Source organism: Lotus japonicus, chromosome 1 (genome assembly GCF_012489685.1).
Source record: "Lotus japonicus ecotype B-129 chromosome 1, LjGifu_v1.2".
Lineage (NCBI taxonomy): Eukaryota > Viridiplantae > Streptophyta > Magnoliopsida > Fabales > Fabaceae > Lotus > Lotus japonicus.
Window position 1 is genome coordinate 5,251,415 of NC_080041.1, and position 26,201 is coordinate 5,277,615.

Consider the following 26,201-nt stretch of genomic DNA (forward strand, 5'->3'; position numbering starts at 1 on the left):
ATTAGGAGGGTAATTAGTTGGGTTTGGGCTTGGATCTTTAAAAAAAAAACAAAAACCCTAGGCCTGGTTGTGTGAGAGCCGCCGGCCACTAGAGGGGAAAATCCTTATTTTCTTTCTCATTCAGAATTAGAAGCGCTACCATACTGTATTCACGTAAAAACACAGCAAGAAAAGAGAAGAGAAAAGGAGAGAAAGAAAGAAAGAACGAGAGAGAGATCGAGCGAGAGAGAGACGAGCGTGAGCCAGGGAGAGAGACCGATTGGGAGAAAGCAAGGAGAGGATCTTGGACAGCAGCTCTTGACTCTTCTTTTCATCACCAAACTTCTGTTTTTCCATCACCATTTGTGCAAGGTAAGGGTTGGTCTAGGTTGGGTAGTTTGCCTAGGATATTTGCCATGTTTTGCCATGAGAAAAGCCATGACTTTGATTGTTCTTGTATGAGTTTTGTGATGATGATGCTTGCTGGACTTTCTACCTTGAAATACCATGTATACAACCCTCTATTCGTTGCTCATGCCATGATCTATGATTTTATGTGAATTTACGATGACATCTTGTTATTTTGGTTTACTTTTCACTTGTCATAACATGATGTTTGATACTTGATCAAATCAAGAAATTTTGGGTGATGAGATGGATGATATGGGGCTGTACTAATGCTTGTGAGGTTGAAAAGAAAGAAGAAAAAAAATTTGCAAAACCCTAGAGCCATTGTTATGGTTCGGCCGAACCTATTTCTTAGGGTTTGGGCCACATTTTTCTTTCGTTTTCAATGTGCAAGTCGTTAGGCAACTCATTTAATTAATTTGCCATGATTATGTATTTGAAAGGCATGCAAATTATGAATATGGTTATGCATTTGCGATTTATTATGCTTATTCAAGTAATTGTCACAAAGGGTCGCTCATCTAACTGTAATTCCCAATGTGACTGTGATGGTTGTGTCGTCATTTTATTCGACGTTGAAAATTGTAAGACTCTAGGTTGATTTTAGATCCATAAACAAAGATAAACGTGATTAATCGCTTGCAAGTAAATGAGAATTAATGGAACATAGGTCTAGGTGAGACTATGTACCATGAGAACGATGGTGTCGTTAGTGACAAACGGTAACTTGCACGCGAGGGAGATTTTTGTGGATCATTGCGGCTCCACGTGATAAGGTTGACTGCGGTCTCCTTGAGATTTTGTGGATCATTGCGGCTCCACGTGATTTGAGGGTTGTACTGTGGGTCCCCTCCGAGAACTATACATCTGCGGATGTACGAGATTGGTCAAGGAGTTTTGGTGGGTTGTGTGATGTGAGGATTCATTAGCCTAACTGACAAACTGCTATATAAAAATAATTCCATAAGCGAATGATTAATGTATATTGTGAAATGGTTTATAATTATGTTGTTTTGCGACCTGACCCTTGCACTACTTGTCTTTGTGTTATTTGTGGGGGGGGGGGGGTAGATGGTCGTGAAGAAAACGACGACGACCCATTCCTGGGAGATGAAGTTATATGATGAGAAGAGGGACCGGGCCTGAACGTCCGACACGTCCGGGGTTCGCCGGGTTTATGTCGGCGATATCAAACTCACCGGAAAGGATAAACAGGGCAACATAGTGGAAATTCAAAGGATGACGGGAAATATCACCATGTCATATCCACCGCCGAGGTTTTACTTCCCAGAGGACGCAGGTTCTCAGGTCGCTTCGGTCGAGACAGATCCTTCCGAAGAGGTAGCTGCTGAAGTTCAAGCACCAGCGGAGCCGATTGCAGTTCCAGTCCAGGTGCCAGTGGAGGTGCCAGGGCCTGACGACAACGAGGTAGAGAACAGTCAAGTCCCTGAAGTGCCGAATATGTGGGACGACGGGGATGCCTGTTGTGTTTTTGGTCTCTATGACTTTCCGCTAGAGCCTTTACCAGAAGCTGAGCCGCCTCTGAAGAAGCGTCATAGGAACGAGGATCTCTTGGAAGCCGGGCTTGTGGGGATCTCAAGTGATGATGAAGACTGAGTCGGGGAGTGGTACACTTGGGGTTTTCGGGGATGAGATATTGAGTTTTGTGTCAAGAATAATTGGCTTGATGCCTTCTCTGATTCTATTCTCTTTTATATACAATACAATTACATTTACAAGCAATAATGATTAATTAAACCTAATTCCTAATTTGTTAGGAAGTCTAATTCTGTACATTCAAATAGGAATATTCTTGATTCTATTTCCTAATTTCTCAAACATAAAATAGGAAACAATCATTAATTGCAGATATCCTCATTGACACCCCCCCCCCCCCTCAAATTGATGCGGTTTGTCAAGAAGCATCAATTTGCTAAGGAGAAACTGGTGACGGGCACGAGGAACCACTTTAGTGAAGATATCTGCAAGCTGAAGCTGCGAGGAGACATGAGGAAGAGAGATAACATGATCATCAAGAGCCTCACGAATGGAGTGACAATCCACTTCAATATGCTTAGTGCGCTCATGAAAAACTGGATTAGTAGCAATCTGAATAGCGCTTGTGTTGTCAGCATGGAGAGGCGTAGCATTGATTTGAGGGAATCCGAGTTCAGCCAATAAACCAAGAAGCCAAGTTATTTCAGAGCAAGCAGTGGACATAGCTCGATATTCAGACTCAGTGGATGACTTGGAAACGCGGGCTTGCTTTTTGCTCTTCCAAGAAATTAAGGCCGGACCAAGGAACATGCACCAACCGGACACCAACCTTCGTGTATCAGCACAACCTGCCCAATCAGCATCACTATAGGCAAGCAAAGTAAGAGATGTACTGGCCGAAAAAAATAATCCTCGATAAGAAGTTCCTTTCAAATAGCGAATGATGCGACGAACAGCAGCCAAGTGAAGATGACGAGGAGTGTGCATGAATTGACTAACTTGTTGTACTGCAAAGGAAATATATGGACGTGTTATAGTCAAATAGTTAAGACTTCCCACCAATTGACGATACAATAAAGGATCAGGCAAAAGATCACCCTCATCACGATGATATTTGACATTAACTTCAAGAGGAGTATCCACAGGGACAGCAGATTGAAGACCAGCCAAAGAAACTAAGTCCTTAGTATACTTGTGCTGTTTGAGAAAAATACCTTTGGAGTCAGAATGAACCTCAAGCCCCAAGAAATAGTGAAGATACCCAAGATCCTTCATGTGAAAGGAAATTCGAAGCTGTTGTTTAAGTAGTTGTATGGACGCTTGATCAGAGCCAGTAATGATCATGTCGTCAACATAAATGAGAAGAAGAACAATACCAGCGGACGTGTGATGAATGAATAAGGAGGAATCATATTGGCTCTGAGAAAAAAAGAATCCAAGAAGGGTAGACCGAAATTTCTCAAACCATGCCCGAGGAGCCTGCCGCAAGCCATATAAAGAACGCTTGAGTTTGCACACGCCTTCAGAGGAAGAAAAAAAGCCTGGAGGGGGTTTCATAAAAATATCTTCCGCTAAATCACCATGAAGAAATGCATTATTCACATCCATTTGATATAGGGACCAACCTTTAGAGGCAGCAATAGAAAGGATTGTGCAGACAATGGTCATCTTTGCCACAGGTGCAAAGGTCTCATCATAATCCACCCCGTATTCTTGTTTGTTACCCAAAGCAACCAACCGGGCCTTATAACGATTGAGAGAACCATCAGAATTTAACTTCACAGAGTACACCCATTTGCAACCAATGGGTTTAACACCAAGAGGGCAAGGGACTATGTCCCAAGTGAAATTCTCCTGAAGTGTTTGTAGCTCATCTTGCATGGCCTTTACCCAACGCATGTCCTTAATAGCCTGCGAATAACATGTGGGAATAGGTATACTAGATAAAGTAGCAGTAAAAGAAGTAGGCTCTCATCCATACCTATCAGGTGTTCGATGCAAGCGAGTGGATCGACGCAGTGTAACTGGTGCTGGTTCAGGCGGAGGATCAACATCGGGAGGGAGCAAAGTAGGAGGTCGTCTAGTATACCCCTGTTCAGGTTTAAAACGTTCTATAGGGCGAGGAACATCAACAAAGGTATGAAGAGGAACAAAACTGTTAGAATCAGAAGGAAAACATGGAAAATAATATTGATAATCAAAGAAACCCACATTTCTAGAAATGCGCATGCGTTGAGCAATGGCATCATAACACAAAAATCCCTTTTGATTAGAAGAATAACCCATAAAGGCACACTGCACAGATTGCGCGTCGAGTTTATGACGCTCTAGAGGTGGCAAGTGCACAAAGCAGACACACCCAAACGTGTGAAGGTCATCATAACTTGGCTGTGTGTTATAGAGACGAAAGAAAGGAGAATCAAAAGCCAAAACCTGAGATGGGAGGCGGTTGATCAAGTATACAGCCGCGGACAAAGCTTCAACCCAGAATTGAGAAGGAACAGAGGCTTGAAGAAGTAATGTTCGGGTAACATCAAGCAAGTGCCGATTTTTGCGTTCTGCAACGCCATTTTGCTGCGGCGTATATGGACAAGAACGTTGTGAAAGAATCCCCTTCTGTTGCAAGTACTCTTGAAAGTTGTGAGAAATATATTCCCCACCAGAATCAGTACGCAAAACCTTGATACCTGTGTCAAACTGAGTCTCTATATATGCCAAAAACTGTTTAAACATACAAAAGACATCAGATTTAGAGCGGAGAAAATAAATCCATGTAAACCGGCTATAGTCATCAATAAAGGTTACAAAGTATTTATACTTTGCATGAGACAAGACCGGTGACATAACCCAAACATCACTATGAATAAGATCAAGACATTTATTGGCACCATGAGCTATAGAGGGAAAGGGAAGGGTCTTGCTTTTAGCACGTTTGCACACAGAACAATCAAATGCAGAATTAGGAATAACAATTTTATTACTCAACAATCCAGATTTCAATAAATGAGCCAAAACAACTGCGTTTGGGTGACCTAATTTTCTATGCCAGTCCTCATACTTATTTAGGACACCATTACAAGCAAAAGACAAAATATTCGACAGAGAAAACTGGAGAGGAAATAGTCTGCCCACTTTAGGCCCCCTCGCGATCACTTTCCCCGACGCCTGATCCTGCACAGAACAACCATCACGAGAGAAATTAACATTACAATTGTTATCGACCAATTGTCCAACTGAAATCAAATTGGAAACAAGCCCTGGGGAAACAAACACATCTCGAAAGGAGGAATTGATGTCTCCAACAACAGAAATAGAAAGAGTATTACCATCAGCAATTTGGATATTTTGGGTGCCATGATAAGTGTGAACATTGTGCAATTTTTCAAGGGAACCAGTCATGTGGTTAGAGGCCCCAGAATCAACAAACCAAGGTTGAGATGTAGGTTTGGACTTACCTTGAAGGCCCAAGGCAGAAAGAGCTGCGAGTACCATTTGTTGTACGGCCTCGGGAGCCAAGGAAGCAGCACTAGAAGTTGTAGGAGCAGAAGTCTGGTCCAGAGAAGTTGTAGTTGCGTGTAAGGCATGCAACGGCTTCCGCGGGGGTCGAGTTGGGCAATCTGCGAGGATGTGACCTTGTTGCTTACAATAGTTGCAAAATTTCTTACTGCAATTCCGAGCAAGATGACCAAATTGCTTGCAAGAAAAGCATTGAACTTGGCGCATATCACAACCTTTGCCTTTACTTTGGGCAGCGTAGGCAACAGAGACAGGATCAGCAACAAAGTCATCACGGGATAAGGTCAGAAGACGCTACTCTTCTCGAAGTAATTCTGCAAGACACACGTTCAAGGAAGGGGCTGGATTCATGTTCAGCAAAGCAGCACGCACAGCTTCAAATTCAGGTCGAAGCTTCACGAGAAATTGGTCCCGTTGGCTAATCTGATAAACTTTTTGGACAGCAGTAAGGGAATCTTTAGAAACATCAGCGTGTAAGATAGCTGAATGATCAGCCCAAAGAGTAAGGAACCCGGAGTAATAGTCCTGGATAGAGAGATTTCCCTGACGATAGTTAGCAATGTCGAGCTCCAACTAGAACCGTTTGGCAACATTGTCCTGATTGTAAATACGCTTCAGATAGTCCCACATATCTTTAGCAGTAGAGAAAGCACGTAAGTTGTTGATCATGTGAGGTTCAACAGAAGCTAGAATCCAGGTTATAACTTGGGCGTCCTTTGTTTGCCACGCCGCCAATGTCGTTTTCTATGCCGGAGCTGTGGACTGAGCTACATGATCGTCCCAAAGGCCTTTCCCTTTCACGAACATTTGGAACTGAAACTCCCAAGCTCCATAATTTTTGCCCGTAAAGCGGACACAGAAGTTTTCAAAAGTCTTTTCGGAAGCCATGAGGAGCAAAGCAAACTGACCAGAAACAAGATAGCACAAAAAAACAGCAACGTTCCAGAAACAGAACAGCAAGAAAAGAAACAGAGCTGCGAACCAGGAATAAAAGCAACGAACCAGGATGCGCTACAACAGCACAACACGAACCAGAAACCAAGACTAGCCACAAGAGTGAACGACGACGAACCAGAATCAGAGCAACGAACCAGAGAGCCAAGATGAACCACGAAGGAGGCACGATGTTGATACAGATAGGAGAAGCAAGAGCGTGTCGCTCTTAGCACACAAGGAAACGGCACAGGAAAAGTGAGAAGACTTGTGATACCATGTCAAGATTAATTGGCTTGATGCCTTCTCTGATTCTATTCTCTTATATATATATATAATACAATTACATTTACAAGCAATAATGACTAATTAACCCTAATTCCTAATTTGCACAACCTAAATTAGGAAGTCTAATTCTGTACATTCAAATAGGAATATTCTTGATTCTATTTCCTAATTTCTCAAACATAAAATAGGAAACATTCATTAATTGCAGATATCCTCATTGACATTTTGTTCATGTCTATTTTCGTTGAACTTTTCTAAGTTGGTTAATTACTCTTTTAGTTGTAATACGGTGATAATTTTCAAATGTGGTTTTCACACATGGGTGTGGTCATCATACTTATATTTTATTTTAATTACATGTTTCATCTTGGCTATATCGGTTATTTTTAATTATCCGCACGTTTCATTTTAATTGAGTCACAATTAATGTTGAGGGTTTTCGATTAAATGAATCTTTGTCACTAATGATGGTCAATTATTTAAACGACGAAAATTCTTTATGAAAATCCACGTGGTTTAGTTACTGTGTGACATTCGAGAAATCGGGGCGTTACAAGTACCCTTTGTCCTAGTGTAGGTATGTCTACTGTGGCTTGGTACAAATCCTTCAACCTTCACATGGGTTAGCGCAACAAAGTCAGTAAGATACATGGCCTAAAATTACCCTGTAAGGGTGAAATCAAATAGGAATATCAAACTTACCTAGGCATGCTGAGAAATAGCGCAACAACTAGAAATCCAACAATAAGGGGGAACACGGGTGCAGGAGTCAACTCCTGCATCATACAAGAATTAAGCATACAAAATTATGCACCAAACCAACAGAAATAATTAATGGCAAATCTTGAAGAAACGAATGCAATCAAGCCGAAAGGGTAGAGACAAAAGAAGAAACCTGCTTCAGCTGATCTACAATTCTGAATCTCAATGGGCCTACATGAATGTGAATATTTTTGTCCAAGTCGACCTCAATGATATTGGATTCAAATCGAAGTGAGCTTGACAGGAGATCAGATCGAAGCTGCAGAAGGTGCTTGCCCTTTGATAAGCCCTTCACTTGGAAGAAGTTAGAAATCGGCAAGGGAAATACCGACTCTATCTTGATTGTGTCACTAGCTGACCTGATTTCTACCATCAGGTGTTTACGAAGTTCATCTGTACCATTTCCTTCGACGTGGCAACTTACAATTGTCATTTCCGGCTCCTCAAAAACTATGAAATCCAAACCCTTGATATCTTCATTTCCAACCTGGGAACATCAACCAACAAGCTCAAACCAAGATCAAAACTGAAGCAAAAGCTAAAACAGATAGTTATTAGGAGCTAACCTTGACAGTGATGAAATCTGGAGATGCACGCTCTACATTAGAACTTCCCATAACATCCCTTTTAGCTACTTTGACATCATAGACATTATCACTATCAGGCAATAGTCCTCTCAGACGATCATTCCCAGAGGAATCTGTCAGTTTCCTCAAAATAGCCTTTTGACTCTGACCGCGCTTCAACTGAAACTCCGCCTTTGGGTTGACCACAATGATCAGACAACAGTTACTAAGCCTGTAGCACTGTAAGGGTTGATTTACTTCAGCTTGTTATAGAGTAAAGTATCTTCAGGTTAAAAAATACAAGCAAGTCAAAAGGTTACAGGGTATCAGTATGAGATTCCTCCAGTAGCAATTTTATATTCTCCGTCACCCAATTACCATCATAGCTGCCTTTTAGTTTACATAAGGAAAGTTATTGGTCATTTGGTCTTACATAGCCTACATGATGTAAACATGAATAGGTATAATTCCCAGTCAACCTATTAGGTCACTAGGTCAACCTACATGATGTGAGTAAAATCTGGATCAGTGAAGCATGGCTTGCAAATGCAAGCAGTGTGTGTGTAACATTTCTATTAAACATATACTTTCCTAAAGATGCTATTTGTCAAGTCATACTCTTACTCTCACTCAAACTGCAAAATCAGAACCCACTTATACCCTGATATGTGAGACCTTTATAAGGGTTTCAGAATATTTTTTTTAAAACCAATGGGGTCCCCTCCTACACTATTCTTAAACAAGGGAGCTGCCCTTATTTTAAACAGATCACAGGCAAATTATTGTGAGTGAGAGTGTCTCAAAATCAGTCACCGCAGGGTCTCAGTCACTAGTATGTCACCGGTGATATGATATATGTGTATGATAAATGGGAATGAGAAGAAAACCATTGAGCAATAAGAAGCAAGCAAAACAACTTGGTATAGTGCTTATGACTTATGAGTATCATCCATATTATCCATGGTCAACATAGAAACTACCTGCAAATGCTGTGAACCGATTTGTGAATGTGAGATAGTATTTGCTACCCCTCATATCTTCCCTTATATCTTTTGGGTTATGTAACATAATTATTACTTGGAAAGTATAGGATATTGCCTTCAAAAAAAATTGTTCTATTTCTTTACCTAGTACCATGACCGCAACATATGAGTTTGTGATAGAAAGTTTATCATCCACGGCTTGCCAATAACCCATAAAAAAATAAAAGGGGATAAAGGTCTCTGTGCCTGCTCTCATATGTAACAAATTTGAGAAGAAAGTGTGCCTGAAATTCAAACAATTTATATAGCTAAAGGACAAGATTGGTAAAGGGTTTCAATTCATTCATTTTCTTAGAGGGATGCTTCTATTTGTGAAAAATTAATGCGAAAAGGATGACCGAGGAGATATGCTCTTCACCCTATTCTTCATCATCAGATGATATGGAATATAAATTTGACACTTCAACATTCAATTAGCCAAGAAAATGACTTCATTTTCTTCAACCAATTTAAACTCTGCACAACTATATAAAATGATACCAATATTTGTGAATAGTGAGATAGTAAAGCGGCTAAAGATAGAGGTAGCAGCCAGTCAGAATGCTCTCCAGCATCTGATTTTACTAGCAACGTGTTTGGGTCCAATATTTACAAATATTGTAGATAATAAAAAAAAAGGGTTAATCGTCTACTTGGCCCCTGTCTTTGTCTCGCCGTCTGAAATTAGTCTCTCCCCGAAAAATTTGCAAATCAGGGTGCTCTGGTTTGCAATTTGTGTGGAGCATGTCCTCGCCGGAGCACCGTGCTCCGGCGAGGGGTGATTTGGCTTGCTGAGTAGATTAATGACGCTTATGTGTACACATCAGAAAATAAATAAATTAATTAAGCTGATTTGGAATTCATTTTTTTTCCTAATTAAAATTAATGAAAAAAATTTGATTAATGAAAACTTAATTAAAATATCCATCTTCATCATCCAATTAAAACTCAGAAATCAAATTAATCAATCTTTCATCTTCTTCACCTTCAACAAACCCACCCACCGACCACCATGAACCCCCAGCCACCACCACCCAAACCCAGCCACCGGGCCGCCACCACCACCCAGAAACCCGCCTCCAGCGACCTTAACAACCCAGCAACCATTTTCTTCCCTTTCGATACCCACCATGAAAAAGAGAAAGAAAGATCAACAGAGAAAGACCAACCCCCACCTGCAAATCGGATCTCTCTTTCCCACCCCCACCCCCAACCAAAACCCCAGATCTTCTTCCTCCTCCATCCCCCTACTCATTTTCTTCATCTTCTTCAAACTCAGAAACACAAAAGCTTTTTTCATTCTTCTTCAATGGCTCCATGTCCCTCTTTCCTCTCTCGCTCATTCATCTGTTTCTGTCCCTCTTTCCTCAGTCGCACCCCACCTCACCCTCACCCGCAACCCACCCCCATCCCTACCCTCTCGCAACCTAACCCACCGTCACCTGCAACCCACGCCAGAAACCCACCCCCATCCTGCGACCTCAACCCCAAATTACACAGCAATAGAACTGGGCGGTGGAGGCGATTTACAGATCTGAACTAGGCGGTGGAGGACGATTTGCAGATCTGAACTGGGCGGTGGAGGATGAGAAGATGAGAACGTGAGGAGATGAGAACGTGGTTCTGGACTTCTGATTTTGATTTAGGGTTTTTTTTTTTAATTTTTATATTTTTGGGGAAATTGATATTTTAGTTAGATTATTAGATTAGATTTGTTTATAGTTTTTTTTTTGAAAATTTGTTAATAGATTTAATATTAGTTAATTTGATTAATAAATCTGACTTGTTATTTTTTTTTTAAATCCACATAAGCTTACTAACACAGTCAGCATGCCAAATCTGTGCTCCAGCGAGGACCTGCTCCACACAAATTGCAAACCAGAGGACCCAGATTTGCAAATTTTCCGGAGAGGGACTAATTTCAGACAGCGAGACAAAGACAAGGGTCAAGTAGATGATTAACCCTAAAAAAAAAAAGTTAAAACCATAACATGTATAAAAAGTTCCACATATATTTAGTTGTATAAGCAATTGATTGAGCAAGCAACAGATTTCTCGTCACAACCTCCCAAAAAGATATCACAGAAAGAAAGTTAAAATAAATGTGGCAGCAACATAGGAAACTCACATATGTTACCCTTAATACTTTTTTTATAATTTATAATATCAAAGCAGTTATAATTTGTAAGGAAATATTAGAATCAATTAGTGAATGAACATCCTTACCTTGAGTGGACATTCAGCACCTCGATATTGTCGCTATTCACAGCATCCTTCAATGAGATGAGATTGGGAATATGAGGAATAACCTCAAATGTTGATACAGTCCCAATCCCAAGAACCTTACATTTTTTGAATCCATTCTTTTTAGGTTCATAGTAGATAAAGCGATGCCAACGAGTAGTACTTCTATGAAACATCAATATAGCAGCATCATTCTTAAAGTATTTTACTGGAAAATATAAACCACCATAAGGCCAGCGATCTCTCCTCATAGTATCAATGTTGAGAACCTTTGTCCATGATTCTCCAAAACCATATTTCTTCATAATCCACATTTTGACACAAGTATGCTCATGAGATGACGAAGATGAATCACATATGTAAAGAGAGCCTTTTAATTCTCCCATGGAGGTATTGCCTATCCTACGCTCTTTAAATAGATGAGGAGGACAAGGGAAGGATTGGAACCTCTCGCTTTCAAAGTTGAAACACAATATTGACAATTTCATGATCCAATGAAGTGCCCCATTCACACAAGTAGGAAAACTAAGAAAAGTCAAATACCTAGGATCAAGATCAACTCCAACATTCCTCCATCTTGATGCTCCTAGTGTGTGCATTTTAACAACCACATTACGCTTCGCCTGCCACCCTGAGAATCTCTCGAATATTCTTACCACCTTATATTCATTAGTTTTGGGTTGGAAACCAAAGCCCGTGTATATTTCTTGGTGCCACATATCACGAGTTTTAACAATTCTAGTAGTAGCTTCTGGAAGTCTAATGAACTCACCTAAAACGGGGTTGCAGACAACGATACAGTCACTGTCCCTATCAGACAAGCAAAGCAAGCCATTACAAGAATTCACCACATCAAACCTATATCCTCTTCCGGCTTGCAAGAAATATAATTCCTTTGTCTTCCCCTTTTCTGGATCACATCTCGTTTGTCCAAAACTAGTTTGGCACCACGAAGAGGAAGCTTGAGTTTGCGCTCAAGCTTAAGGTGACAGTTGCATTCGGGTTTGATAAAGTCCTGCTAACAGTAATAGAATTTGCCATCATTTTCAAAATTTTCAGGCTCAAACTCAATAAGGTGTAGGATTCTTGAATCTCCATCCAAATGCCTTGTCCGAATCATAAAACCACCCAGGCCATGTTGAAAGTGCAATTTGGCAAAATGTGGGTCAGAGATCAGAGCTTTCAAACTTCTACAAACACATTTACAAATGAGAATAGACTTAATGGGAAGCCTTAGCAGAATGTCAACAGTGATGTGTGATGGAAGATCAGCAAAAGAAGCCCCAAGTTGTTGACTTTCTGGCTCATCATCAACTTTGTCTGCTACCCTTTTGCCCCTTCTTCTTTTCATGGCCACACTGATATGCAATCAGGAAAAGCAAATTTAAGAATAACACAACACATTCAAGGGATTCATGTCAAAATAGAGACTGAAGAACAAGCATATAGCACAAAAAAGGGTTTTTTTTTTTCCTCCTTTCATTCAATTTTTACAAAAATTTCTGAGAACTTAAAGGGTTAGGTTGATGCATTCTTCAATTGAACATTGAAAAGTTAACTATGGAGAAAAAGATGAGACAAGACAAGAGATTTTGAATTGCAAAAGTACCTTAAAAGAGTTTGACGCCTCAAGCACAAAGATTTCTCAGAAAAACGAACGTGTTGTGTTGATGGTGAATGGTTCCATGAAAATGCAATTGTGGGCTTGTCTTCTTTCATCTATCAGACTTGTTTTTCTTTTTTTAAAATAAGAAAAAAGTTTATATAATGCAAGTTTTTTTTTAAGTGGTCTGCCAAAAAAATATGTTGTTTTTACTTTTTACGGTTAATAAGTATTAATACGTAAAGGGGACCAGCCCATGAAGAAATGTGGTTCGCAAGAATAATGTGAGACAATTGGGGCGAGGGGATACATTTGGATCGGCGAAGATGGCAAAACGCAAGGCGTTCTGATAGGAGGGAGGAGCTACTGTAAGTTAAAGACGCATAACAAGTGATGGATTGCAGTAGATCTCTCACTTGAAGACGTCCCTATTCTTTATCAGATGATGCGGCGAAGACTTTTACTTGAAGACACACTTAGCTCTTATGTTGCGAGCACGGTGTCTTGTGGATTGGGCAAGCTCCTATATATTGGTGGTCCTCGCCCATGAAGCAACTTGATCCATAAAGACACTACGAGGAGTGGAGGCAAGGTGTGATTGGCAACCACTCTTTGGGTTTTTGATAAATGGCGAGTTGGCCCTGCAGGGGAGATCGAAACGACTCAGTTTGAAGACACTCCGCGCCTTCATGCTTCATGCTCGATGTCTTGTGGACGGGTGAGCCCCCTCGTCATGATAGGGGACATGCCCAAAAAGCAACTTGGTCCATAAAGACGCTACGAGGAGCGAAGGCGAGACGTAACTGGCAATAGTTACCTGACGGGTTACCCCACTACTTGGCGTGAGACCTACTTGTCACCTGGCGAGCAATTAAAACATAGAAGAAATTCAAGAACTAAAATAGAAATCATAATCATAACTGAAACTTGATTCAAAACAAAACATAGTTTAAAAGAAAACTATATCAATCACCTAACACAAAGAGAGTTTAGCCTAACATATTACGAGATAAATAGGAGAAAAACCTATGAAATATAGCATCATATACGGGCTGCTGCCGCTCTCCCCCAATCACCTTCACGTCATGCCAATATATATATATATATATATATATATATATATATCTCTAAAAAACCTAATATATGTTATTACTTTTCCAATCCCTCCGCCCTATCTTAGTCAGGCCATTGAAAAAGTTGATTTAATTCCCCTGCCACGTGTCAGCTAGCGGTTGGGCCAAACTTTAAGTGTGAGATCCAACGTGTCGCGGACTATGGCCTTATGGTGGAACTCTCTGCTGATCGCGCCACACTGCAGGGATGGAAACAGAAACCGTCAGGTTTTCTGTGCTTGCATGGCAATTTCCATGGACTATCAATACTAAAATGCATGAAATACTCTTAAAGTGACCTAAAATGACTAAAATACCCTTGATAATATATTAAAATGCATAAAAATAAACTAGAAAAATAACTTAAACACCCGGGTCATCAATATGCGTATTTAAAAATGAAAAATGAGAGATGAAATATAAAAAAGATCTTATGCATGCCGACAAAAATACTCTTATTCCATTTGTGTGAAGCAGGTAAAGTTAACTACGAAATAAGATAAGGATAAACAATAATCATTGTCTTTTTCTAATCCCAATACAAATAACACAATAAGTTAACTACGAAATAAGATAAGGATAAACAATAATCATTGTCTTTTTATGAAACAATAAGTTAATGAAATTCTAGATCAAAGTTTACACCGAATATAATTTATAGCCCAAGCTAAAGTATATTAGTTTTTCCAAAATCAAAAAGTAGTCAAATCATGTTTTAATGTAGTAAACCTTATTGTATGAGAATTACTTCTCAAGATGTGTACTATGTGTAACGCCTCAATTTCTCAATAAGGGATCACATTAGTGTCCCAGCAATTTCTCAAAAATGTGATATTAATTTTCGAAAAAGCTCCATCATCACCGAAGCAATACATCCGAGAAGTTCCCAAAAAAGTGAGGTGCATCACAATTATTTCTTAAAAATCAACTTTCCTAGACATAGCAACACAAGACTTATCACTCAAGTTCCGACAAGCTTATCCTTAGTCTCGCTTGAGAAAACAATTCAAATTTTAAATTTTTACAAATCATGTCTTGATCGTAATAATAATTATTAACCTTATAATATCGCGCAATAATAATCTAAATTAAAAACGAATAATTATCCGGAGATTTCAAATAAATCCATAAGTCAAACGGAGAAACCAATAATCCAAAATTAAGAGGTTATACTAAGCAAGCAAACCCACGGCAAGGCCCACAACTCTTCCCGCAACACCTCAATCTTCCGCATTAACTTCTCCTCTAATGATTCCACTGCTACCTCCTTCATTGTCTAAAATTTGCGATAAACACTCAATCAACAAATAGCAAACATAAAGAGTTAACTCAACAAAATCAATAAAAATAATAAGATGTTATGGCATAAAATTTGAAATCATAATCAATAGATAAGATAAGCAAATTTAAAATAGCAATGTCAACAACAATTTGAATTATAACAACAATTCAACTAATTATCAACAAAAAATCAAAATAATTATCAACAACAATCCTAGGTTAGTCCTAAATGCATCTACCAAAATGGATCGATCAATAACGTCTCTCAAGATGAGACAATCACGTTGGACAAACACCACCATATTGTCCCTTCAATAATCCAAAACACCTCCACAAGGTGGGACAATCTCATGGGACAAACAATCATCACATTGCCACTTAAAATTTCAAATCCTAAATGCTCAAGTTAGATAAACAATTTGTGACCCTCCTAGTCATATCTAACAATTTTAAATTTACTAAAATCAAGGTAGGAATTAACCAATATTCACACAATAAAATTTCCAGCAACAAAATCATTCCCAAATTATCTCAAAAAACTTGTTTTGAACATATAAGGATGGAGAGTTTTCTCAAAAACTTCCAGCAAATAAATCACTTTCCAAATCAACCCAAAATCACATTTTAAGAGTTCGAACGACAAGAATAAATTTCCCAAAATTTGCAGCCAACAATAAGGTATATAATATTCATAGAAATAACTTTTCATGATCGATATCATATACAATTTAACCCATAAAATTTAGCGAACAAGTTACACGCATATCACATAAATTTCAATTAAATAACAAATTTAACAAGACAAACTAACCACAAGTCTTAACAAGCATTCCAAACATAAATCATGTTATAAAACAACAACTCAATCAATAAAAGAAACAATTTCATCTCAAACACAGGCAAGTTTACAAGGCACACAAGACTCTATGCCGCTATAGGGCTGAGTTACTCTGACCTTCAAAGATAATAGTGCATATGAGTACGACCTTGACTCTTGGAAGGAAAAAAAATTGTGATCAATGTAGAGGGAATATGAGAGGGGTTCAAGTAGCACTATAGGAATGGTGCTGGAGATTTGATAGTTCTCAAGTGTATTTTTAAGTGAGAGGGTAAACAGCTTTAAGGTTCATGAGATTTTCACCAAACAATTGCCTCTATTTATAACAAAGAACCCAAGGCTCTAACTCTGAGCCTCTTCCACGACACACTGTATCTTGGGGAATTTTTTTGTTTATCTCAACCTCCTATCTCATAAGGTTTCAAATATTGCCTAAATTTCGAATTTGTTGATAGAATCAATGATTGATTCTGTTTAAATTTAAATTAAGGGCTAGATTCTTATCCTACATACTTTTAAATAAATCCAGCTATATCTATCCAAGATTTTGAATTCAAATTATCAGCCAAACCATTGACTTGATCATCAATATATTGTTCCTTATTTTCTAGACATTTTCTAATTTTATATATAATTTAAGAAAATAATTAAATTTTCTGAATCAAATATTTTTATCTTTATCCAAAAATAAATATCATCGCATTCATATGTATTTTTTAAAATTTACAAAAATATTTATCTTTTCTTTAATTTAAAAAGATTTGTCAAGATTTGGTACAAGACTACTCCTTTAAAATTTGAAATAAATCAACTAACACACTTCCTCTCTCGTAAACCCTAAATTACAAAAAATTTAGATGTATGGGACATTTTATTTTATTTTCCATCTCATAAGATTAAAAATAATTATTTAATTAATTTAAACTCATTTTCTCATTTTTTCCACCTATTTTTGGTTTTTAATATAAATTAAACATCTAAAATTAAATTTCCACAACAATAATTATTTAATCAAAAAACTAATTTTCCCCTATGAAAAAAATTATTTTACCATGCACACCTTGCATTTCAAATATATTCTCAAAAATTTAAATATAACAACGAACAGTCAAACATCACAACATCATACAAAGTCAACAACAAGCAAAATATATATTGTTATTATACTAAATAATAATATTAATAAATAATATTTAATTATTAGAAAATTGAGGGTCTTACACTCTGCATTCTATTCTTCATCAACTTCAACATTAACTTCAACGATCACTTTAGCTAAGAAAAGAGCTTCATTTTCTTCGGCCAATTTAAACTTTGTAGACCTGTAGTATTCAAGATTAAAGGTAGCTAGAAGGTCAGTATATTTTAAGCATATGTTGTCATAATTTGTTGACTTTAAAAAAAGTCAATCACATGAAGTGTGTTGAAACACATGTTTAAAAGAGTGTGTTGGTAGCACTACTGAAATAAAAATAATAACATGTTCACATATAATTTAGTTCTATAAACATTTGATTGATGAAAAATTAGCCAAAAATAATAAGATTCAAACGTAACAAAATTTCTTCTCTAACCTCTCAAATTGAATACATGCTAAAAAAGAAGTTAAAATAAAATGATCAATATATAAACTCATATCCATATGTTCCATTTAATACTTGTTTTATGTTTTATAGTATCATAGCAGTTATTATTTTTAAAGTAACATTAAATTCAATTGGTGAATAAATAAATAGAATTGATATCCTTACCGTGAGTTAGCATCCAACAGCCTGATATTGTTTCCATTCACAACAGTCTTGAGTGAGATGAAAGTAGGAATATGTGGAATTACCTCCAACCTATTTGATTGTGTCCCACGTACCTTGAATAATTTGAATACACACTTTTTGGGTTCATAATAGATAAAGACCCTGGAGGAATGACACATCAACATAGCAGCACCATCATTGAAGTTTTTTACTGGCCAATATAAACCACCATATGGCCAACATTTTTTGTTCAATGCATCAATGCTGAAAACCTTAGTCCATGATTCTCCAATACCATATTTCTTCATGATCCACATTGTAACAGGAGTATCTAGAGATGATGAATCACATATGTAAAGAAATCCTCCTAAGTTTCCCATGCTGACATTATTTGTACCATATTTTCCTTCAATGAACACACCAGGAGGAGAAGGGAAAGAATGGAACCTCTCTTTTTTAAATTTGAAACACAATAGTGACCCTTTGTTATCATGAGAACAGATCCAATGAAGTGCCCCATTCGTACAAGTGGGAAATAGAAGCTTGAAGATATGTTGATGATTAACTTCAACATTGAAGATATGCTGAAGATGAACTTCAACATTCCTCCATTTTGATGTTCCCAATGTGAACATATCAACAGTCATAGTACCTTTACGATCCCACCAATTTTTATGTCTCTTCAATACTCTAACAATCTTATATTCGTTAGTTTTGGGATTGAAACCGAAACCAGGATATACAACTTGGTGCCAAAATTTATTTTTATCCATTTTGGTAGCTTCTGGAAGTCTGATGAACTCACTTGTAACTGGGTTGCAAACAACAAAATAGTTTTTGACCCGATCACACAAGCAAAGAAAACCATTACAAGAATTAACCACCATAAACCTATCATATTTTGACTCGTGCTCAGCATAAGACCTTTTTCTAACATCACTATTTAGACCATTTATTTTGTCCAAAATTAAGTTTCCACCATGAACAGGAAGCTTGAATTTAGGCTCAAGCTTAACATGGTTGTAACATTCTTGTTTGATAAAGTCATCCTCACAATAACAACATTGGATGTCATTATTGTTAAACTTTTCAGGCTCATACTCAAGAAGGTGCACAAATCTTGACAATCGATTTGGATCACTTGTCCGAATCATGAAACCACTTGGTGCATGCTTAAAGTGTAACTTGGAAAAATGTGGGTCTGAGATAACAGAGTTAAAACTTTTGCAAATAAATTTACAAACCAGAATAGACTTAATGGGAAGTCTTATCAGAATATGTGTCATGATGTCCAGAGGAAGATCAACAAAAGAAAGCCCAAGTTGTTGACTTTTTTGTTCATCAATTTTCTCTCCTACTTTCATGTCCACACTGCAGGGCAATAAGAAAAATAGATAAATAAATTATAGATATAGAAGGAATTCACATTGTATAAATATCAGAGGACAAATGAAAAATTTTTGGAGAAAACACCACAAAAAATAGTTTCTCTTTTTTTTGTATTTTTCTTCTTCAAAATTATAGTGTCAGTTATACATAAATTTGAAGGATGAATGTTTTTACAGTAAATAAAATTATTCATGAATAAAAAGGAGTCTAGTCCACAAAGAGTTTGGTAGTGAAAACAAATGCAAACATGAAAAAAAGTCTTACAATAAAACCCCAACCAGACTTGAAAACCAACAAACACAACTTTAACCAAAACTAATAAAATTCCAACAAAACCGACCTGCACATGAACCTAGAAAAAAACCACAAAACGTTATCCACAGTCATGAATAAAAATGAGTCTAGTCTACAAAGAGTTTGGTAGTGAAAAACAAATGCATACATGAAAAAATCTTACAATAAAACCCCAACCAAACTTGAAAACCAACCAACCCAACTTTAACCAAAACTAATCAAATCCCAACAAAACCAAACAGCACATGAACCTAGAAAAAAACTACAAAACGTTATCCACAATCATGAATAAAAGGGAGTCTAGTCCACAAAGAGTTTGGTAGTGAAAAACAAATACAAACATGAAAAATATCTTACAATTAAACCCCAACCAAACTTGAAAACCAACAAACCCAACCTTAACCAAAACTAATCAAATCCCAACAAAACCAACTTGCACATGAACCTAGAAAAAAATCACAAAACGTTATCCACAGTCATGAATAAAAATGAGTCTAGTCCACAAAGAGTTTGGTAGTAAAAAACAAATCCAAACATGAAAAAAATCTTACAATAAAACCCCAACCAAACTTGAAAAGCAACACACCCAACTTTAACCAAAACTAATCAAATCCCAACAAAACCAACCTGCACATCAACCTAGAAAAAAAAAACCACAAAATTTTATCCACAGTCATGAATAAAAGGGAGTCTAGTACACAAAGAGTTTGGTAGTGAAAAACAAATGCAAACATGAAAAAAAATCATACAATAAAACCCCAACCAAACTTGAAAACCAACAAACCCAACTTAAACCAAAACTATCAAATATCAACAAAACCAACCTGCACATGAACCTAGAAAAAAACCACAAAACGTTATCCACATCATGATTAAAACCTCTAATTATAGAGATCTCAGTCGTGAAATTTCGACAAGCAAACTAACTCATTTTAATAAACGAATTGTAAAAAGTACCTTAAAAAGCTTGCTCCTATAATTTAAAGAAAAAGAAATCATACAAATGTGCTCACTCATGATTCAATTGTGAGACTTTAGATACACAACTACGGTTGCACACAGGTCGAGTACAAAGAAAAAATAGATCAAGTGGATTTGACACCATTTTCACAACAAAATTTGATCCGACCTCTAATGTAGGAAGGAAATTGAAAAATTAAAAGAATGAGAACATGGTAGAAAATACCGTCTTGTTAGCGTGCTTTACCTTTGCTCACACATCTGGGCCAAATCCATTAAATCTTCTTGATTCTTCAATCAAAATCAAGAAAAGCTACATTAAAATGAGGAGTATAAGTCAATCGGCCAAATAAGTTTGAAGATCAAGAACATCAAAGAAGTAGAAGCCAACCATGAAGTGAAGAATAATCACTTACCATCAATGAGGATTGCGGCTGAGGGAAGGTCGCCGAAGAGAAACTCGTGAAAATGAGAGAGAGAGAGAGAGAGAGAGAGAGAGAGAGAATTGTAAATTAGGGATTTTGATTTTATATATGATGGAATGTAAAATCACAATTTTTTCTCGTTTTTACTATTTATTGGCTTAAATTAATTTTTGCCCCCATATACCTCATTTTTGTTTTTTTTGAAATTTTTGTTTTTTGCGTTTCTTCTTTTGGTCGTGCTTGGGGCTGGGGTTACGGTGGGGTGCAGTTTATCGAAGATGATGATGAAGATGCTGAAAGTTATTAAAGTTTTTTTTTTTCTTGACATCCATGTTTGTTGAAGATGATGATAAAGAAGATGTTTAAATTTTTTGAAGTTTTTTTTTCTTTCTTGAAATTTATTTTTGTTGAAGAAGATGATGAAGAAGATATTGAAGATGGTTTGAAGATGATTGTAGAGATGAGAGAGATGAAGGTTTTTTTTTAACGTAAGATGAAGGTAATATTGAAGGTATTTTTATACTTATTTTAGTTAATAATAATAATTTAATTTAATTATTTATTATCTACATAAAATAAATTTCAATTTTAATTATAATTAAATAATCCACATCACCTTCATTTTACACATGACCATGACACATATGCAGAGTAATGACAAATAAGTATGGTGGTCAGTACCACCACTCCATAGAGACTAATCCTGACGACCATTCCCTTAGTCTGGGGGTTGTTTTTCAGAAGTTACGTCGGCGAATTATGAAAACTAAAACTCGCTCAAAATACATGGACGAAAATTATATATAACCCTTTTTCTATAAAAAGAACTCCTCTTCATACCCTTTTTCTAAGAAGCTCCTTATTCTATTTTTCTTCAATAAAATTAAGTTATTTATTTTTATAAAAAAATTGGCTTAAGTATGTTTTTAGTCCTTATAATATACCCTCTTTTCGTTTTAGTCGTTTTATTTGTTTCCCGTTTTCATCCTCAATATATCAAATGTTCTATTTTTAATCCTTGAAGTTAATTTTTTTAATCGAGAAAGAAGGTTACAATGAAAATAACACCAAAGAGAAAATCTATATGGCCTAAATAGTATAAGTCAACAACTAAGAAGAGCGATGTGCATGTTGAGGTGGTGATGAAGTAGTGCATGAGGTTGATGATAACCATCAAACTAAAGAACTTCTTAATGATGCATGTGATGAAGACAATGATGATTCTGCAACACAAAGGTTTGAGAGGTTTAAGAATGAAGATATGACACAAAATCTCATAGATGGAAGGGGTTCTTGACACCGAGGACTAAAAACAAAATGTTTGATATGTTGAGGATGAAAAAATGGAAAAAATAAATAAAAGGACTAAAAACGGAAATATGGAATATTATAAGGACCAAAAACATATTTAAGCAAAAAAAATTCATAATTTGGTCAGCTTTTCTTTTCAATAATAATAATAAATAATAAATAAATGTAAGATGACACATCACAGGTCCCACATCGCATCGAGCATTGCTTCGTCATCGCCACCTTACTCTTCTCACGCGCCGCCACCAACCACGGTGGAGCTCGCCGTGTGCTCTTTAAAGCTTCCTCCCGTCAACCCTTGTTCAGTCAAGATCGATAACAAGGGATTTCTCTGCATCTTCTGAAATTGGAATTCAAACAGTGGTAATGTTGTTCTCACAACCTCTATTTTAATTTTTGTTTATTTTAATTTAACCGATCAATTTATGCTGTTGAATTGAGTGTTCCAAATTTCAATTTAGCTATCAAGTTGTGTTCTTATTGTGATCCAACCTTAGTAAGAACTTGTGTCTGTGTCTGAACTTGTGTCTGTGTTTGTGTTTGGTTTTCTACATTAGTTGTTGAATTAAATTGAGTTCTGAATTTTATTTGATTTTTGTATGGCTCAGAATAAGATTCAAGTTATGTCCAAGTACAACTCTTGTTAATTTATTTATGTATTTTGATATGTTAGAGTGTAATGCCTTGGTTCATGTAATTGTGGTTTAAAATTTAAAATAATATGCTGCAAAAAAAAATTGTATAGCCTGTATTACATGACCTCTTTTAATTATAAAATGAAATGAGTTTTCCACTTCTGCTTCACTTGAGAAATGTTGAATGCGATTGAAGAGACTGTAGGATGTTGCATTCTCATGTATGGTGCTCAACCACCGGAATATTTTCAAATGTGATTGAGGGACACTTGGTGGGCGAAAATTGTGTGAGTGAAGGTCAGAGGACCAGTTAGTCGACCTTGTGGATTTTCCAAGTGTCAATCTTCCCATACGCATTTTCTTTGTAGTCATTTTCTTGTTCCTTCTTCCTTGCTGTCAGGATTCAAAATAATAATTTGCAAGTGCAATTTATCCTACTACAACCTTAGGTTTTAACATGGAAGCAGTTCTTGAACTTTTGTTAACTACAAATTGCTGTGTTTTGCTATCAAGTGGTGTAGCCTGTTGTCCAGAATATACAGAAACTCAAGACAATTTCATTTGGAGACTGTACATACAAATTGATACATAAGCTGCTAGTTCGAACGTTCAACTTCCTTCAAAAGTGTGTTGCTTGGCATGTTTGATCATTGTGCTTAGACGTCCTACGGCCACTTAGTATTAAGATATATGCAAGGAATTTGGCCCTCATCTTGTAATTATAAATTATGTAGCTAAAGATAATCCTGACAAACCAAGAGAAGGTTACAAGCTGTTAAGCAAGAGAAGCTCAGTTTTTAAGTTTAAATGAATATTTGAGATATTATCTTCAACTTTGGCACCTTTATGAAGTTCTGCTCTGGCTTTAATTTATTCATTCATTGCATCCTCCATGCTGGTTATTAAAAATTGAAATCACTTACATGTTTATCAACATCAAACATAAAGAGTGAAGCAGATAGTTCCTAGTGCACAAGAAAATGCGTTCATTGACTATCATTATCATACTTACATGGTTTTTGCTGACTATAGTTTTATTTCTGATGCTCGCTCCAAAATTCTACTGTTTCTTATTCTACTGTTTTAAGAATTTTAGCTTTTGTTCCAAACTTCCAATGCTGTTTTTATTACGAATTTTTGTTGTTGTTGTTGTTGTGTGTTTTAATTTTTATTTTTTCTAACATAATGTCAGCTCTTTAGGAGGAAAGAAGCACCGGCGAGGTTACATTTTGGTTGATCTGAAACATTTCATCCAGATTCTCAATGGGGAAAAATGAGTTTCTCACACCTAAGGCAATTGCCAATCGAATCAAAGCAAAAGGACTGCAGAAGCTTCGATGGTATTGCCAGATGTGCCAGAAGCAATGCCGAGATGAGAATGGTTTTAAATGCCACTGCATGAGCGAAGGACACCAGCGCCAAATGCAAGTTTTTGGACAAAACCCGACTCGGATAATTGAGGGCTATTCTGAAGAGTTTGAGAAATCTTTCCTTGAGCACATGAAGCGTAGCCACCGATTCAGCCGCATTGCTGCCACCGTAGTTTATAATGAATACATAAATGATAGACATCATGTTCATATGAACTCCACTGAGTGGGCTACGCTTACTGAGTTTGTTAAGTACTTGGGTCGAACTGGCAAGTGTAAGGTTGATGAAACACCCAAGGGATGGTTCATTACATACATAGATAGAGATTCAGAAACCCTTTTCAAGGAGAGGATGAAGAATAAGAGAATCAAGGCAGATATGGCAGATGAAGAAAAGCAAGAGAAGGAGATCATGAAACAGATTGAAAAGGCTGCGCAATTGATGCAACCACCTAATTCTGACCCTGATCAACCTTCACTAGTTGAGCCTCCGAGGGAACTAAATGTAGAAGATGGAGTTAAGATAGGATTTTCTCTTGGGTCCTTGGCTAGACCTGGGACCAAGGAAAAACCCGAGGCATCGAGGGTGGCGTTTGATGAGGTTGGCGAAGAGAAATATGAGGAAATAAATAATGGAAACAATTTGAAGAGGAAAGGAAGTGGTGGTGGAAAATCAACTTTGGATGAATTGATGAGGGATGAAGAGAAGAAAAAAGAAAAAATGAACAGGAAGGATTATTGGTTGCATGAGGGAACTGTTGTTAAGGTTATGAGCAAGGCCTTGGCTGAGAAGGGGTACTACAAGCAAAAGGGCGTTGTGCGAAAGGTGATTGACAAGTATGTTGGGGAAATAGAAATGCTTGAAAGCAAGCATGTGCTCAGAGTTGATCAGGCAGAACTTGAAACTGTGATTCCACAAGTCGGGGGCCGTGTAAAAATAGTCAATGGGGCATATCGTGGATCACTTGCTAGGCTGCTGGGGGTGGATACAGAACATTTTTGCGCTAAGGTGCAGATAGAGAAAGGTCCCTATGAAGGTAGGGTACTTAAAGCTGTGGAATACGAGGACATTTGCAAAGTAGCCCAGTGAGTTTGATGGAATAATAAGTCAGTAATTCTGCTAAGTTGCATGAATTGGAGACTTTGTTCTTATGTACTTTCTTTCAATAGTGTGTCTTCTTATATTATAAAGCATGACTATTATCTCTTCTACTAGACATAAATCTTTTTTGATTGTTTAGAATTCTGACTATATCTTGGCAACAAAAATGCAGAAAAGGATGGTGACTGAGCACTAAAGCATCATGTTAGAGGTGCAATTATTCTTCAATTTTATTTTAAAATTTACTGGGGAACGAAGTTCTTTTTCGCGTGCTTCATTTTCTTTTGCTTGATGGTTGGATTAGAATTTCTTTTTTTAATATCCAGTGCTGTTCTTTATGCCAAAAAAGTTGCACTTTTTTCTCTTTTTCTTGAAACGAAAATATTGGCTTTGAATTTCTTTCTGCTTTTCTATTCTTTTTGTAGCCATTGATATTCACATAATCTGATTTATTGCAATCACAAAAATAAAAACTAATAAATTATCATAGAAAGGAGAGACAAAATACCCTTTTGTTTTATCATTCTGGCTGAATATGAATTCAATACTTCAAGCCAACCTATTGTTTCCTGAGTTTCTACTTCTTTGCTGCTTCCTCTGTTCCCCCCTCTTCTCATTTTGTGTTATTCAACCAGTTGGTCGTCATTAAACATTTTTCTCAAGTTAAGGTCTTGAGAATTCATGAAACTGAAAGAATAATTCAATATAATAAGAAAAAATCTTACCTTTTCTCTGATTCTCTTCCTTATTATTTATTTTTAAATTTTTATAATAAGGTATGTAACTATAGTTTTTTTTTTGAAACTAACTATAGTTAATATATAATTTTTTTAATAAATAAATGAAAAGGTTAAAAATGCACCATGTTTGAATGATAAAGTATTATAATGTTTAATTAAGAAATTGATACTTAAT

At 36.8% G+C, this 26,201-nt stretch overlaps 2 protein-coding genes and 1 pseudogene across 3 annotated transcripts; 1 reads left to right on the forward strand and 2 right to left on the reverse strand.

The window, feature by feature from the left end:
• LOC130733177 (F-box/kelch-repeat protein At3g06240-like) overlaps window positions 1-12,608 on the reverse strand; it is a 29,811-nt pseudogene extending 17,203 nt beyond the window's left edge.
• A 4,672-nt stretch (window positions 12,609-17,280) lies between these two features.
• LOC130748126 (F-box protein At3g07870-like) lies at window positions 17,281-21,057 on the reverse strand. Its single transcript, XM_057601311.1, has 7 exons — window positions 21,053-21,057; window positions 20,441-20,456; window positions 20,308-20,319; window positions 20,111-20,122; window positions 19,468-19,541; window positions 17,801-19,171; window positions 17,281-17,371 (listed from the first exon to the last, which is right to left on the reverse strand). Exons 1-7 carry the CDS (start codon window positions 21,055-21,057, stop codon window positions 17,281-17,283), a joined length of 1,581 nt encoding a protein of 526 aa, XP_057457294.1.
• Window positions 21,058-22,364: 1,307 nt separating this feature from the next.
• LOC130733181 (KIN17-like protein) lies at window positions 22,365-26,016 on the forward strand. 2 transcript variants are annotated; one of them, XM_057585291.1, is made up of 3 exons: window positions 22,365-22,542; window positions 24,007-25,270; window positions 25,459-26,016. In XM_057585291.1, exons 2-3 carry the CDS (start codon window positions 24,078-24,080, stop codon window positions 25,469-25,471), a joined length of 1,206 nt encoding a protein of 401 aa, XP_057441274.1. In that variant the 5' UTR covers window positions 22,365-22,542; window positions 24,007-24,077; the 3' UTR covers window positions 25,472-26,016. The 2 variants fall into 2 exon arrangements, with proteins under 2 accessions (XP_057441274.1, XP_057441275.1); XM_057585292.1 differs by having other exon boundaries at window positions 24,015-25,270.
• The last annotated feature ends 185 nt before the right edge of the window (window positions 26,017-26,201 follow it).